This window comes from Pleurodeles waltl, chromosome 3_1 (genome assembly GCF_031143425.1).
Source record: "Pleurodeles waltl isolate 20211129_DDA chromosome 3_1, aPleWal1.hap1.20221129, whole genome shotgun sequence".
Lineage (NCBI taxonomy): Eukaryota > Metazoa > Chordata > Amphibia > Caudata > Salamandridae > Pleurodeles > Pleurodeles waltl.
In genome coordinates, this window is record NC_090440.1 from 94,517,476 (window position 1) to 94,534,841 (window position 17,366).

General features: G+C 42.1%; 1 protein-coding gene across 1 annotated transcript in view; it reads left to right on the forward strand.

Annotated features, from left to right (window-relative positions):
• DHCR7 (7-dehydrocholesterol reductase) overlaps positions 1 to 17,366 on the forward strand; it is an 83,747-nt gene that overhangs the window by 36,354 nt on the left and 30,027 nt on the right. Inside the window, exons 2-5 of the mRNA XM_069221910.1 lie at positions 197 to 303; positions 6,629 to 6,851; positions 9,195 to 9,285; positions 13,823 to 14,036. Of these exons, the coding sequence (XP_069078011.1) occupies positions 203 to 303; positions 6,629 to 6,851; positions 9,195 to 9,285; positions 13,823 to 14,036 (629 nt within the window). The 5' untranslated portion in view covers positions 197 to 202. The remainder of the gene's footprint in view (positions 1 to 196; positions 304 to 6,628; positions 6,852 to 9,194; positions 9,286 to 13,822; positions 14,037 to 17,366) is intronic.

Genomic DNA, 17,366 nt, shown 5'->3' on the forward strand with positions numbered 1-17,366 from the left:
TGCCATGAAACTGCCAGACCTACTGGATTTCCAGGGGGCTTTTCCTGGATTTCACATTCAACCCTGGTTGGGGAAACAAAACTTCTAGATTATCTTTATCTTGCTGGAGTAGTGAAATGGTATCCTTAATGTGTAAAAATAGTGAAATTATGATCCTTGATGTTAAAGAAAATTGTATTTTGTTCCAATTTTACAGTTTACAATGGGCGGGGAAGGCCAAGAATCGAGGGTGTCTTCTAACAAGCGGAGCAGAGGTGTTCCAAACGATGGAAAAGCCAATGTGGGACAATGGGGAAGAGCCTGGTAAGTTGCCCTTTTGAGACAGAGAGGGCAGAGTTTGTATTGTCATAGTTTATATTTAAAATCTGTATGTCTCCTTTCTGTAACACAAAACAAACCATAATCTGACTAGTGACCCTGCGAAGGATGACACTGCAGTACAATCTTACGGTGGATCGCAGATAACTTATACATTGCATGACATTCATGTTTGGGATGGAGGTTTCAAACATTCTGAAGCAGAAACACTACATTGGTATAACTTTCTATTGATCATTTATAAGAGCTAAAGAAGAACATCATCGCACACACAAAAACAGAAGGCATATTACAGCTCACATACTGCTAAAGCTTTCCTATTCCCCACCATCTGTGCTGCCAGCAGTCAGGCTTAGTTGTTTCGGCATGGTACATAGTGTGATACCAAAAATGGTTCATTATGTTGCACCTACACTCACATTTATGGAATGAAGAGACCAAATCAATGTATGTCTGGTTGCAGTGTTGAAGATGTTAAAAGCAAGGTGGAATTTAATGTTATGTACTTAGTGCCTGCAGCAATCTGTATATATCCCGCAAAGTCTAGTTCTGAGTCGCGAGCTCAGCCAAAACGTGTGTACAAGTACAAAATTCTCCTTAAGCCAATATATGACTGGCCAGAGGGCATATAAAAATTGTATACTCGGAACACTTTTGCATTTCCTTTTCAAGGAAGGTAGCAAATTAGAACGTACCTGTTTTTATCTTATCCCAGTGTCAAGGATCTGGACTTTGACCAGGCCTTCAATATATAATATTCTTACAAATGAAAGACTTTGTGGCTTCGACCGAGAGCCAGGAACAAAGTTCTCTTTCATCTCCAATATGAGCACCGAGGTGCACTACCTGGATTCTTTTCAAACAAATACTTATGTACTCTGTAAACAATTTCAAATCCTGATTACGAATTTGCTTTGCCTCATGGACTTAAACACTTATAACAGTGCTTCCCCATAGGAGCCACAGATGACACCTCTGGATCCACCTCCCCAAGTTCAGAAAAATATTTTACTCTAAAGATGAAAATACATACATAGGATTCATCTGACGAAAACATTCATACTTTCATATTGTGATGTCTGTGCCTCATTACTGGAAATGCTGCCCAGACAAACTGCTCTAATACCAAAGTCCATATTATGCTGGTCTCCTAGCGGTGATTTTTGGTCCCTTTGTGGCTTCTAGATGCTAGTCCGTCTGCTTTTTAATTAAGCCAGGTAAGTTATCGGGTGTCTGACCACAGACGAGTGATGTACTGGGCTGCTCTACCCTACAGGTGGGTAAATATTCGCAACATAAATAAAAGCAGCTAACGTATATACAAGGCTGCCCAAGATGCTACCACCCCAGCTCTGGCAGCAAAGTCCAAATTGAGAAATCTTCACTGACAAGCCAAAACAGGGGATTTTACGACTTTTGATGCCTGGTCTGAGGAGAGGTTTGAGGTCAAAAGTGCATTCTTTTCTTTGTTACAAATTAGTAGCTATGGATCTTGTTAAAACAAAATCCATTGCCTAAAATGAAAAATATATTTTAGAGTGAATTTTCAGTTCAAAAGTTGCTTTTACATGACGGTGTTCATGTCATTTTTAGGCGCTAACATGTGTCTTAATCACAGAGGACTTGGTCCCTGCCTTGTCTCAGCAATGGAGTACACCTTCCAAATGAATTTCACCTTGTAGAACAGTCCAGTATTCTACCTTGGGGTGGCTAAGGGGGTTATTACAACTTTGGAGGAGGTGGTAATCCGTCCCAAATGTGACGGATTTACCACCAGCCGTATTACGAGTTCCATAGGATATAATGGACTCGTAATACGGCTGGTGGTATATCCGTCACTTTACCGTCACTTTTGGGACGGATTACCACTTCCTCCAAAGTTGTAATAACCCCCTAAGTCTATTCCAGGTCTGCTGCCAGCTGGGATTTCCTCTTTCCCTTCTTGTCAGTGCCATGGCCCTAGGCAACAGTGGATTAATGCTTCTGTTACATCACAGCAGGCTCCAGCAGACATGAGTGCTGTCTAACAAATACTGCTGTGCATTGCCTTGGGCCGGTCCCAATCCTGCTAAAATCAGCAACATTTGTTAGTGCCATCATTTGTTTCCAAATGTCCAGATAATTCCCAGTCTCTCCTAACCTGAGGGGCCGACATAGTTTGGAAAGCATTCTCTCTTAATGAGAGGTACACATAGTTGCCGTCCAATTTTTGACTGCTAGGAGTGGCTGTAAGTGAATCTTCAACTGCATCTTTGTCAACTTTGGCTTTTCACATACAGATAAGAATCTGTGAGTCACACAGAGACATTTGAACTCCATCCCCTGTTCCACTGCAAGCTAGTGCAGGTCCCTCCAAAGTTCTGACACATGGTCAAACTTGTGAAGTTGAAGCACTCAGCTGCCTAAAAGGTTTAGAGCATTTTGAAGTATCACGAAAAGATGCTCAGGAAACATCAAACAGAGGCTTTTTCAGTAATCGGGCTTAAACAGGGCCACAACTTCCTGGGCATTTGAAACACTGGGGAGAAATGGAAGATTGTTTCCAGGAGTGGGAGAGTGTAAAAACCATACCTGTGCCTTCAGTTATGCCTCCTGATCCATTATCACTTCAGAAGTTTTCTTTTGAAACTGGTCTTGGAGGAGATTCCATACTTGGCAGCCACAAGTTTATATCAGAGTGGAAATGTTAGTTCCAATGCAATCGATTTAATAAAAAATGAACACAAATGTAGTTACTGTTCCATGTCGAGATCTAAACCCTACCTGCAAGGGGTCAGGAATATAAAGATCGCATAACTTTGGCATGCGGTTTCGCTAATATTTTTGCTAGTAAAGACACAAGTTCTTGACTGATAACTGTTCGAGTCATTTGGCTTGCAAGTCTTTTGTTCACTTTCATAAGGTCTTTTCTCAGCTTCAGAGTAGATCTTTCTCCAGACATGCTGGGCTCCTCTTGCTTTAAAATTGGTCTGAACAAAGAGTTTTACATTCTGGAGCTAGGTTATTTTTGCAGTAACTCTGTTATTGAAGGTGTCACATATGGTATATTGACATGTTCTAACCAGGCCACAGAATTTCTATAACTACCCTGTCCAAATAACATTCATAGAGTTTTGTCGTAATATCTATCAAACTCATCTTAATCTATAAGTAGATGAGGGTGAAGGAAGAACTGTCCCACCAGGTATGGTGGGAGGAGTCTCTCATGCTGAACTGAAGATGATGATCCGTCCAATGGAATTCAAGAGCTGCCTCTGTGTCTGAATTTACAAATTTTCATGAACTTTAAACCAAGAGTGATCAACAGAGCAAATATACCATACATTACACAAATGGCATCGTGTGTGTCTAATAACCACGCTGTGAATATATATATATATATATATATATATATGTATATATATATATATATATATACAAATACTGATGAATGATCCCATGTCCGCTTGGCATTTGCTCAGTAATGTGCAAACGACCTAGACTAATCACATCCTGTTTCCACCCTAAAAAGAATACTTGTTTCAAAGGTACTGTCCTTCAGCAGATTCGATCCTTCCTCACCGATAGCTCTCAGCAGGTTTTAATGCCCCATTTTCATCTCTCTCAGCCCCTTGTTTGTGGTGTTCCACAAGGCTCTTTTCTCTGTCCATTGTTGTTTAACAACGCAGTCCTTTTACATCAGCTTGGAGCTACATTTTATCCATATGTGAAGTATGTGCTGCTGAGCTTTGCTTTCCTCGACTTAAATCCCAATGGGCTTCTGATCATAGCATTTCTGTGCTGAACTTTTGTGTTATCAACAGCACAGTGATGTATATCAGATAACCTCATGTGTTTAAATCTCTCCAGAACTGATACGTTGCTTGTCCCTTCTTATTTTTAAGTTGTGATGTAACTTGGTAGCCAGAGAACGCCCCCTCAAAAGTAGTTTAAAATCTACAAGTCTATGAAGATGATGCTCTTCTTTTAGAAGCCTATGCAACTAAGTTACAGCTGTAGATATTAAAAACATTTTTTATAATTCTTTCCCTCCCCTTTTCATATCCATGTTGTACAACTTAGTGCAGTCCAGAATGGACTACACCAATGCTACCTTTTTGGTAGCTTCAACAAAAGGACTTCAGCTGATCCTAAATGTGCCACCTTGCCTAATAATTAACATTAACACTAGTATAGGATCATTTTTAAAGTAATTATGTTGTGTTTTACATTGTTTTTTTATAAAATAACATAACAGATTTCTAAATCACAAGGACTGGAAAAAAACAGACCTAATAATTTGAGGATAATTACTGTTTCCTCCCTTGCAATCACCATCACTCCAGTGATTCCAATGCAGGTAATGGAAAAAGCAACCTGAACGAATGTGAGGAACGTGAATCAAAAATTTCCTTAATGCACTTCCACCAGACACTGATGAGACTGTTTACCTCCTCTCCTCTCCTGCCTCGTGGCAGATGCTGTAATACAGGCCATGAAAATCCCTTTCCTCAAGGACCGACTGCTGATGACTTGAACCATTTAAGGCAAAGGTGTCCAGGTAGCACTGAAGAGGAGGATCCAAGGCGGATTTTCATGATAACTTCTGAATACGTAAAGAATTTCCTATTAGAAATGTTGTATGGTAATTTGCTTTGTGGACCTACTCGAAACCTGGCCAAAATCTGTTACTCCAGGAACCCCTCTGACCAGTGCTTAACTTGAGCCAGTGCGTTCTGGTGCTCGGCACCTGCACCTATGATAGTCTGCCACATGGTGGCGCTGTTTGCCTAATTTAGGAACAAGTACAACAGCAGTTGTTTGTTAATGCAACATACACAAAAATGACTAATACCTGCCCTCCCAATCCTTTCTTATAGCTGTGGGGGCCTGGAATAGTCAGAATTGTCACAGTTAGAGGAGTGTGATACCTAGTAGTTGTCTTGGTGCTGTGATGGTGGTTCAAGCTGCAGTGGCCTCCTGAAAAGGGCCTGGCACTTATATTTTTTAAATAGATTAAGCACTGCCCCTTTCATCCCTGAGTTATAGGATACACAGTGATCTTTAAGTGGTCGAATGAGTTTGGGACAGAAGCCCAAGCCCAAGCCATAGGGATTTAGCTAGACGCAGCTCGAATCCTTCAGCCTATCCTGATTGATTCATGAGCCTTATCCCTTCTTCCCCATCCTGCTGTTAACTGGCACAACCCAGCACATTCACCTCTGTTCTTTCTGAGAGCGGACATCCTCTTTATTGTGATTGTTCCAAACATGTGTCATGCTTTTTCCACATACACATAAATATATCCAGGAACACTGGATTCTGTACTCATGGTCTTCACTGGAGACATACTCAGTTTGGTGGTAAATAGCGTGTCAGTTATCCGGGTCAATCAATCAAGGGTTTAGAAAGCGTGGGAATACACCTGTGAGGGTCTCAAGGCGCTGGCACACAGAAAACGGGGGGAAAAAGCAAGGAGAAAGCAGTGAAAACAAGGGAAATGGAAGGAGAAGGCATGCAAAAAAAAGCGGGAAAAAGCAAGGAGAAAGCAGTGAAAACAAGGGAAAAGCGAGGAGAGGGCACACAAAAAACAGGAAAAAGCAAGGAGAAAGCAATATAAATGAGGGAAAAGCAAGGAGAAGCCACGCAAAAAACAGGGGAAAAAGAAAGACGAAAGTAGTGAAAACGAGAGAAAAGCAAGAAGGCACACAAAAAATGGGGAAAAGCAAGGAGAAAGTTGTGACACAGAAGGAAAAGCAATGAGAAGGCACTCACAAAAGAGGAGGGGGGCAGCAAGAAGCAGACAGGAGCAAGAGCGATGCAGCAGCATGGGGAGGGCTTGGCCTGGGAGCACATCGATACGGAGAACTCAGGTAGCCACATTAAGGCATCACCTACAGGGGACAGTAAAGTGTGCTACGTTGCGCTTAAGGGCTACAATTATGGCCTTATGCGTGTTGCGCACGACACACAAAGAGGAATATTGCATCAGAGCACATGCCCACTTCCAACTATACACCGAGACATACTGCACATAGTATAGTTCAAGAGGTTACAAAAAAGGAGCCTAAAATGTGTGTGTTTTTAGAGCCCAAATTTGTTTCTGCATCCTAAAAAAGAACTATTTCGGTGGTAGGACTGTAGACTTTAAGCAGTCTTTTTGTGGCCAAGGAGCTACATCAGGACTAATTAAAGTCAGGGAGTCAGATTGCTGCAGCACCATTGTCTTCTATTTATTTCTTTTGTTTCTTCCATGGTTTTTGTGTCATTCTGTAAAGAGGGGGTTGACCTGTTTGGAACTGTAAAGTAACCTCTACACTCATATCTGCAGGGAGGTGGACTGGTTTTCCTTGGCAAGCATCCTCTTTCTGCTGATGTTCGCTCCGCTCATCGTGTACTACTTTGTCATGTCTTGTGACCAGTACCAGTGTTCTCTGACCCGCCCCATCACAGATGTCTACACCAGAACGTCCTATCTCTCTGACATCTGGAACAGGACGCCACTTTTGAACTGGAGAGCAGCAAACATCTATTTTGTGTGGGTTACATTCCAGGTACGTGCTTCTACGAGGATCACAACTTACCTTCACAGCTGCCAATAATCTTTGTAAGTGAAAATGACCCTTTGTAGGGCTCCCTCCTCTACACAGGTCATTGTGCGGTAGTCACCCAGCTTGTAGGGACAGTCAGTTGTTTGGGAAGTGAGGCCTACAGCGATATGCTTTCAGAGTTCATAATCTGCGCACAAAGTGCAAATTGCGTATTATGTTTTGTATGATGGTTAAAGCTGTGTTACATGTTCTATAATTAGATTGTATCATCATTATATTGGGGTCAAAGTGGAGGGCACAAATAAATTTTACAGCACATAACCTTCTATGTTCCTTCACCTCCCTATCCATGAAGCATCTGTTCATCCTCTTTTCCTCCATGTTGCTCATTGGACGAGGGATATATAAGTCATATTACTGGACTGCATTTGTTCTATTGTTTGTGTCCAGAGGCAGTAGTGTGTGACATACTTAGTGGGCTTTCTTTAATGCGGAAGACGCTCAGCAACCTTTTTAGGTTGAGCATGGCAGCGTGCATGCGCTGCTTTTCTGACATGTTGGTATGTATCTGGGCTTTTAACAACGCCGACCTCACGCCCATCAGTACCACTCATTTGTGGGCTTGCCCTTCAAAAATCCTTTGATGACATTGGTAAATGGTTTACGTTTGTCCCTCCTTAGGGAGGTTTTGTTACCGCCTTGGCCATCGCCCCTATTACATGGCTAGTTGCACTTTTGCCAATAAGTTTGACCTCGAGGGAACTTCTTTTTCCTTTTGTGTGTCTCTTCACGCTGGTGCTAATGGTGGCCGTAGCGCTGTGAATCGGCTCGCTTATGTGAAACTGTTTTACTTTTCATTTCCGATTTATGTGGCAAAAAAAAGTCCGGTTAGGAGTTTACAACGCTAATAGCTCTAACTCGAGCAAATGCGAGACCCATTGCACTGCAAATGCTTGTTTTAATGTTTGGAACTCCCCACCACTGCCACGACTAAAAAATCCATTCTGTAAAGACTCATACGATTGCCCACTTATAAGTAACTGAAAGTTAGGAGTCTTGGGGTACTTCTATACTGCAAGCTCATGCTCAATACCCTGGTTAACAAACTGGTCAAGGATAAGAACCGGCAGCTACTCCGTACTCTATATTGTCCTCACGTGGCTCTGAATCAGCCCCAGGTGGAGCTGGCAAGAGATCATTGTGGCAGCTTTAACTCTTACAGCATCACATACACATGGCTGCAGATGAAAAGCAACGACAGGCTACAGAAACTACAAGGCTTGGCAGCCAGAACATGTTCAAACCAAAACACAAGCACACAAAACCTACCCAAAAGCGCTCCACTAGATCCCAATGGATGCAAAGAGCAATTCAGACCCCCTATGGTGTTTAGAAAGCCTAAAACATCTGCCTAAATGGATCCCAACTACATGCTAACCGGAGATCTATATTGTGCAGCTACACGCTTTATAAACCACCTAAACCTCAAGTGTCTAATTGATGCCATAAACCCAAACAGCAAGCAAAATCGAACCACAAGCAGTTTTGCAAACTCCAAGAAATGTGCTTTCAACTGAACGTGGAGTAGGGCATAGGTAGTGACTGAACAATATTGAGCTGGGTTCGCAGCCCGCCACCTCACATGGAGTCAACACCTTCTCCCTGCTTGATGCTGACATTGTCAAACTATGTCAGCACCTTGAAGTATTTGGAAATGGATGAACATCTCTAAGTCACTGAATGAATAAATACATAGCATAGAAAATAGCACACCAACAGTGCATGACAACACAGTCAATACAGGTCCTGCAACAAAACAGTCTAGGTGATAAACAACAGCTAGATATTGCTCTCATTATCACGAGAGAACTGGATTAGTAAGTGATGAATTCTACAAACTTAAGAGGTATGTCACCAAGTGTGCTGCAAGATCACTGCACGCGGAAAGATCTGAGTCATCTTTCTGCTTTCAGGAAAGGTGAAGTTTGAACCTATTAAAATATTGAAGCCAACTCCCTGAGCAGGAAGAAGATTGATTAATAGTTACTCTCTAGTGCTGGCCAGTGGTGAGTAATGCATATCATTCAGTTGTTGCTAGTTTCCCTAACTAATATTACTGCACTGTGAAGGTATTTTGATGACAATGAGTTGTGCTAATGAGGTGAAGGCAGGCCAGGGTGCCAAGAGGACACATGTATGTCATCAATTATTTCTATGAAGTCCTTTGGGTCAGGAAACACATCATTATTTCATCTAAACTTGGTTATGATTCTAACGCAAAAGACTGTAGAGGACAGTAATGGTGCTCTTATCCATATTTTATGCTTAATATTGTGTTCATTCTAGGTTTTCTTATATATGTTCATTCCTGACCTGTGCCACAAGTTTCTGCCAGGCTACGTTGGAGGAGTGCAAGAAGGGGCACGCACGCCTGCTGGTAAGAATTAATATTTAAAAACTCTTGGCGAAAAACTTCTGTTCATTCATTTTAAGTGACTAATTATTATTGTAAAATATATATCTTTAAAACATTCGAATAATTTTTAAACTTAAAAACTAGCTGTGAAATTATATTTTATATGAACGTGTATGCCAAAGAGGGGGGCTGAAGTCTTTTCCCAAGAAAAAACTTAAGCTTGACAAATCTGTCCAACTTTTTGCTGTTTTGAAAGTTGCTTTTTGTGAATTAGTGTTGTTCTCTAAAACATTTTTCAGATGTCTCAGTTTAAGTCTTTGTTGACTATGTTTTACAGAAAACCCATAAAAGCACAGTTAAATCATCAAATCACTGAGCAATTTATGCTTCTAATACTTATTCTTACAAATCTAAATTTGACATCTGCATGTAAATGTTTTTCTTTAAAACCATAATTTCCTAATTGTAACAATCTGATAATAATCTGGAAATACTGATTTGCATTAGTGAAATACATTTGAATCAAAGGATAGAGCAGCATGGATAAAAACAGATTAGGATAGTTATTGCGAGTTAGACAAGCTACAAGCTGCGTATTTAAATATCCTAACTTCATTAATTTGGAAATCTTTTTCACTTCCAGTACAATAACCAATGATATGATTCATTCATTCAGCATTTAGAACAATGTCATATGAAAACTGATCAACAAAATAGTACCCATAAAACAAAAAAAATCACACCAAGGTCATGCAAATCATTATTTTCTGATGAATTTGTCTTCAGGATAAAGGTGGTATCGGAAGAGGAGAACAAATAAAAGTGCAAAGCAACCATGAAAAAATACATACTTGGCATCAATTTTCTTTGCTTAAAAACTATATTAACAGGGCGACATAATTATTGCAACTCAGAGCTATAAATGAGCTACTCCATCTCATTTTAAGTCCGAATACAAAGTATTTCAAGACTTGTTCCTAAACAAAATCTCACTTCTCAGGGAATCGGTATCCACTACCCATGAAAACTCAAAGGTATGTATCGGGGGTCCGCTTCGACTAAGCTACTCAGCGGCAGCAGCCTCGCAGACAAAGATTTTTTTTTCCGAGGCAGAAAGAAAGGTAGAGGCATCACCTAAAGAGGAGCAGCCTCATCATCATCCCAGTCATTCACCAGTGGCCCGCTCATGCGTATCACCCTGGGAGTCCATCAAAATAGACAAATGGATTCGAAATTTGTCAAGACATGGTTATTGTATCAAATACCTAAAAACAGTACCTACAATAGCACCAAAGCAGCAAAGATTAAAAATTGACCAGATACAATTACTCCAACTGGAGGTACAAAAACTATTACAGAAAGATAAAAAAGAAATAGTGCCCCTGGAGGATAGAAACACAGGTGTGCATTCTGCCTAGTTTCTGGTCCCAAAGCAAGTTCCAACAGTGCAACCTGTACTGAACATGAGTTTTGTGAACAAGTTCATCAGTACTCGTAGGTTCCAGACAATAACTTTCCCTGAAGTCGTACCCCACTAAAGAAGGAAAATTACCTGTGGTTATAGATTTAAAGGATACCTACATCCGTATCCCAATACACGCTTCACACAGGAGATATCTTAGGTTTGTGAGGAGGCGTGGTACATTACCAATTCAAAGTGCTACTTTTCAGCACAAGTCTGTGTAACAGCCCATCGCAGGAGACAAACCTTTCATGTCTATCCGTATCTGGACGACTTGCTGGCAAAAGCAAGCATGTTCAAACAGGGCCTATTGAACACTCAGGATACAGTGAAACATTTACACCAACTAGGGCTTTCAATAAACTAGACATAGGGCCTGATTTAGAACTTGGCGGATGGTAATTTTATGTCACAAACGTGATGGATATCCCGTCGGCCATATTAGGATCCCCATAGGATATCATGGGATCGTAATACGGCGGGCGGGAAATCCATCACGTTTTTTGACTGAGTATTCCATCTGCCAAGTTCTAAATCAGACCCATAGTCTTCACCAGTCCTGGAGACAAAAAAGAGGTTCGTGGGAGCAGAATTGAGCAAAGCATGAGTAATGGCTTACCCCCTGAAGATGATGCATGCACTGGAGACCAAGCTCCTCTTTACTGGACATCTCAGTCACTAATGGTGCTTATGATGGTGAAACTGTTTAGGGTGATGGCCTCTTGCGTTAATCAGATTCTAAACATGAGTTTACTTATGACACCTATTCAAGAGTGGTCGCAAACATTGTAAAATTGGGAAGATTTAGTGGCAGTAACAGAGAAGATCAACATGGAGATGAAACGGTGGAGCAGAGAGAACATGTTAAAGGGGCGGGAGTTCAGTAGTCCTCTGCAATAGACCATCATAACAACAAATGCCTAACATGTGGGCTGGGGAACGCACATGGGTTATCTGAGCATAAGGGGACCCCTCTCAGAATGCGACCAAAACAGGTCAGTTACTTGGAAATGAAAACAGTTTACCTGGCACTAAAAGTTATCCAAAACCAGATAACAGAACAAGAAAGTGCAGATTCTAAGAGGCAGAACAACTGTGATATTCTGTCTGAACAGTAGAGGGGAATTGTTTCTTATCGACTGTTGAACTTAGTACAGAGCATCTGCAGGTGGTTCATCATGTGAGAAATATACCTGGTGGCAAGCCCTGACTGGGAGTGGTAAACACTCCTGCAGACAAGCTAAGCAGACAAACAGCTCTCACACACATGATGGACTCCAGTCTCAGGTAAGCACAATATGTAATCACTAGGGCATACTACAAGTAAATTGTTTTGCAACAGCAGAACACAAATTGCCAGGCCATCCCTTCCAGACACTACCATCTAGGGTCACTAGGGAATACACTGGCGATGAGCTGGTACAGGGTTTTTGCTCATGTTTTCCTTCCAGAGCCACTGATTCCTTTAGTTTTGTAGACACTCAGTGCATCCAACAAGACATTGATTTTGTTATCTCCAAGGTGGTTAGGTTGAGCCTCGTAGAAATATATCACAAGGTGTCCGTGTCAACATACCAGTACACAAGGACACTTCCAAACTGAATCCAGTCACTTACAGCTACTGGATACAACACTAAACATCATTAGAGTGGCATACAGGCCATCCACTAGAAAATGCCATACCCTAACTTTTAAAATGTACTTTAAATGGTGCTAAAGAAACAAGATCCAGGACTATAATTATGGTGAGACACTGATGGTTAGGTATCTCACTTGTCTGGTTGAATGCAGATTATCCTACCCCTCTTTAAGAGCGCTTTTGTCAGCCACTGTGGCACACATATGTGAAGTACACGCAAAGCAGTTTTTCTGTCATTAAACAATTTCTGCAGGGAGCTAAAAGACTCTTCCTCTCACATATGGTTGCTAAGCCGCAATAGACCTTTAACGTCCACATCAAACAGACTACATAACACTACTTGCTTACTTTCAGAAACAGGCTAACAGAGCAGACACAGCATGACACAGCTTAGATGTAAAGAGGGTGGTGATCTATTACATTTAGGAGACACAGAATGTTACGAAGACCTCACAGTGTTTTGTAGGTCATTTACCACTGGCTCGGGGCACAGGTGTGACAAAGAACTGCATAGCAAGATGGATAATGCAGAACATAGCGCCATAGTAGCACTATCAGATTACTCTCAAAGCTAAGAACACCTTCCACCATCCTAGCATTCACAGCCAACATTTCTCTACACAACGTATTAAGGCAGCCATATGGTCCACAGAGTACACTTTCATGCACATTCACAAGACACTATAGTGTAGACAGAATCACGCAGGGCGGTACCAGAGGTGCAATTAGTACTAAGACATTTATTATCTTCTACTCCCGCTTCAAACCCTTCTCCCCAAAGAAGTTGACCCTGCTATGTAATCCGTGCACAGTTTGTAAATCTAGAAGAGATTTCATGCACCAAAATAAGCCAGTTACTTACCTTTAATAATTGTATTGCGGTTTGAAGCTCTGTTAGATTTTCATGCGACCCTCCAATCCCCCCAACGAAGGTATATAGTGGAGGAAGAAAAATCATTAAAAAAATAATCAAAACTGTTGGGCATCTAAGGCTGGCATTGTGGGTTTAATGTTGATGTCATACTCAGACTCCAGCGACGCCCACCAAGAGTAGCAAAGTTTTGTATACAAACATTTCTGGACCCAACCACTAAATTGTAAAATTATGCACCACATGTCAATCTAGTGAGCTTCAAGCTGTTAAACCATTATTACAGGCAAGTGACTGATTTTGTCCTTGATGTTACTGGACTTGTGACAATCTCTAGTGATATTTTTCAACGGCTCCTTGAGCTAGTTTCCTTTTGTTGTATTTTGTGTCCATGTAATTGGAATGTTCTTGTGTAGAGAAAGTTCTAGATCTTCATATGCAAAGCACTAAACTGTTGTGGCAAATACATTGCTTTTGATTACTGTAAAAATCAAAAGCTCGATCTGTATAATAAATGTAGTTTATTATGGATTTAATTAATTAATTTACTCAGTGAATAATACATGGGATTTTCTCCCCTTTTCAGGGAAAGTGAATGAATATCAAATCAACGGCCTTCAGGCTTGGATCATTACGCATGTTCTATGGTTTGCCAATGCTTATCACTTCCACTGGTTTTCTCCAACCATCATTTTTGACAACTGGATCCCTCTCCTGTGGTGCGCTAATATTCTAGGCTATGCAGTTTCCATTTTTGCAAGGATAAAAGCAAATTACTTCCCTACAAATGCTGAGGATTGGTAAGTTATGTTTTTGAAATATGTTTTTCTATTGTAATCATGGGGCATCACTAATTTCAGGTTAATTGTATGTTGTACCGTAAATTTCTGATGTGGTCCTTCTGTGAAGCAAGAGGTAGTTACATATATGGATATAAAATGCTTTTCAACAAAGGTTTACTGTGGTACTTATTCTGCCTCTTGCAGTGATGTCCTAGTGATATCATTGTCATCAGAGAGACTCTGGAAGGAACTCAAGCAATGCCTGCTTCAAAAGTGGAGGCCCTCAACACCTCCACCCTACACTTCGAAAGTCTTGCCAAGTTTTATGTGGTTCTACAGATACTATAACTTGTTTTTGGGAACAGCAGCAGGACACTGGGTAACCTGAAAAAGGCACAGACTGAGAGACTGCACGTTGAGAAAACGTTCATGACTTTAACCTACAGCAGTGGTCCCCAAACTTTTTTGACCTGCGGCTCCATTGACCTATTGGCCGTTGGACACGGCTTCCCATTATGTTACTTTTTTTGGCGGGTGGGGAGATGTAAGCTCCGCCTCAGGATTACTTCAATTTTTCTGCCTGAAAATAATTGGGATGAAGCCAATACGGTATAATCTTTGTAGATGTAACAAAATAAAAATATAACTATTGTTTATAAAAAAAAAATAGTTGGTTAAGTCAGAAATAATACTCTTCAACACTACGGTCTGCATACGGAAGTTTTAAAAACTAGTTTTTGTTTAAAAAAAAAATCCTTCTAGAGGGGCTCACTCCTGGGAACCAAGTGGAGGGGAAGATGGGCACCTTTGGCGAGCATGGATTGGTGTGCAAATGCATGCCAGCAGGAGTAGAGTGAACGCAGAGTAGTATAGTAATTAATTCATTCATCATGCAGTTCAGTGCAAACACTCAAGTGGACATGGATCGATGCACCCAAAAATCCAAGTGATGAATACTCCACTGGACAGAGCCAAGACATGACATATTTTTGCAACGCCTCACACGCAATAAAGATCCCAAAGTAGCACTATGTACGTAATGATGAAATGTTATTTTGTAAGAAAGAGTTCAGACTCCATAATTTTCAGCAGAAGCATGTTAGGTAATGGTGCCCAAAATGTGTGTTGCGCTACTGTTCAGAACTCCACTGAGGCAACCAGCACATGACCTGCATTTCCTGTGAGGTTCTTAGTGGTTAACATGCCTGCGGGAGGGGGAAGCTCAATGTCAGAAGACATATTGGACCAAGAAACAGAATCCGCAAAGTTAAGGTCTCACCGAGATACATATGGGTTAGAAGTAAACCGAGTGCTTCCAGGTCAAAGTACAAATGCCAGCGTGTGTCACAGATGCTGGGGGATGGGCGAATCATTGTTTCCTGGAGAAGGTAACTTCATCTGACTCCTTTGGGCTGATAGTTCGATTTGGTCACACGTCACTAGTCATCAAAATCACCCGGATGTGTGCAGTACTTGGTGGTCTGTGTGTAGTAGTTTGTATTTCTCACCCTGGTAGTCACAATGCACAAAAGCAAAATTGCAACCTCAGAAGTGAGGGCAAGAGACTGAACAAGAGAGCATTTGCCTCTCAAAAAGCTATCAACTTTAAGGAAAGCAATTTTTAAAAGCTACATAAAGCACACCAAAGGTCTCATAGTTGCAGACAGCCCACTCGGTTATTGGCACCCACCTGAAGGCTGTAGCTTTACGCCTGACGCTGCTAAATTTCACATCAGTTGAAATTCGTTTCGGAGAGCAGCCTTCCGTCCACTATACAGCTCCAGTGTTAAGCATTTAGCAGGGAAGCTTCTGCAGTTTATCACACCCAAATCTACCTCCGCGTGCACGGCTGCCAGTTAAAACACCGATACGGTCTCTGGTGGGAATGCCTTGACTCTGATGCTAAGATAAAATCACCTTAATTGATGCATGTCGCAGTACATGCATCATACCCTGAATCTGTGACACATTCTTAAGACATTTACTGGAATCTCCCATCCACTTACACCCCAGGCATCTAAATGCTCCCCTTTGGCCCACAAGGCCTGCGTGCAGCCTCTAGTGACACTGGCAGCAGATGGAGACGCTTTCTTTCAGCCGGCAGCAAAGAACAGCAATTTGGTGTGCAGCAGAAGTCAAAATGACTAATAAAAAACACCAGCCGTTATCTGTGCATGCGAGCGGTGCAACCGTTCTACTTTCTATTGGTCTCTATTCAAGTCAGTTGGTTTAAATGGCGAGATAAAAACAACATATTTTGCCGTAAAATCCACTTTACCAATGTGCGGCGGCTTCTGCCTCAGAGGTCAAGCAGCCTTTCACTCTGGTGCATTCAGTGGCGTCTCAGCGCACCCGGGCTGATGGGAAATGTAGTTTGAGCTTAAAGTTTACCCATAACCTTGACTTAACTGTACATTATTAATATTTACAGCATCTGTTTGCGGTGCCCCTGGCTAGTTTAGACGGGGCACCGGGGTGCCACGGCGCATAGATTGGGAGCCGCTTACCCACAGGCTGGGCCCAGCCCCCTAGTCTGCCATCCAGACCCTAGTGAGCCTTACAAGTGCCATGTCGGTGCCAACTTTAAGGGGCTAGCTTGTGACAAACAGAGCCGGACTGGGAAGCCAAAGCAGCACTGGCAACCTTATCAGCCCGGCCCCCAGGGGTGGGGGAGGGGCGGGTGCAGGTATTTGGGGGTGCAATAGTGAAGAACTGCTGCTTTTGTTTCTGAGACCAATTCTGCAGCAATGCAGCAAAACAGGCCCCCTACTAACAAAACCGTCCCCACTGCTGCAAAACTGGCACGCACCCTTCGAGCCTCCCGGGGAAACGCCCGATGCCCGCTACAGCCAGTCCGGCCCCGGTGACAAGCCAAGAAGAAGGGGTAGCTGGGAAGCCTGTGTCCTGTGCCAACCAAACCATGTTTGGGTCAGAGAACAACTACTCTTTGCACAAGCTTCAATTCCCCACCGGAAGTGAGCCATCACATAGAAAATGATAGAAGTATTTCTACAGCATCAAACCCATCCGGGTTAAGGAATGGCAACAGCTTCCTTAACAAATTGCAGTGTTATGCACCAGAAGTCACCGCTTACCCACATATGAATTCCACCTCCAGTACTAGCCTGGAAAGTCAAACATAGATGCTAATGCCTTGTCCAGATGGCAGCTACCCAATGAGATAGAGTCACCATGGGCGAAACTTTCAGCCACAAAGTGAAGACACTGGAACGCAAGCCTGATGCACGCAGCAGTTAACCACTGCAGAGCGGAAAACATTTTCAGTGCCAGTCATGATGCCCGTCCATTGACCTACTTCACTGTATGAAACCTGGGTCTAACCTCCCT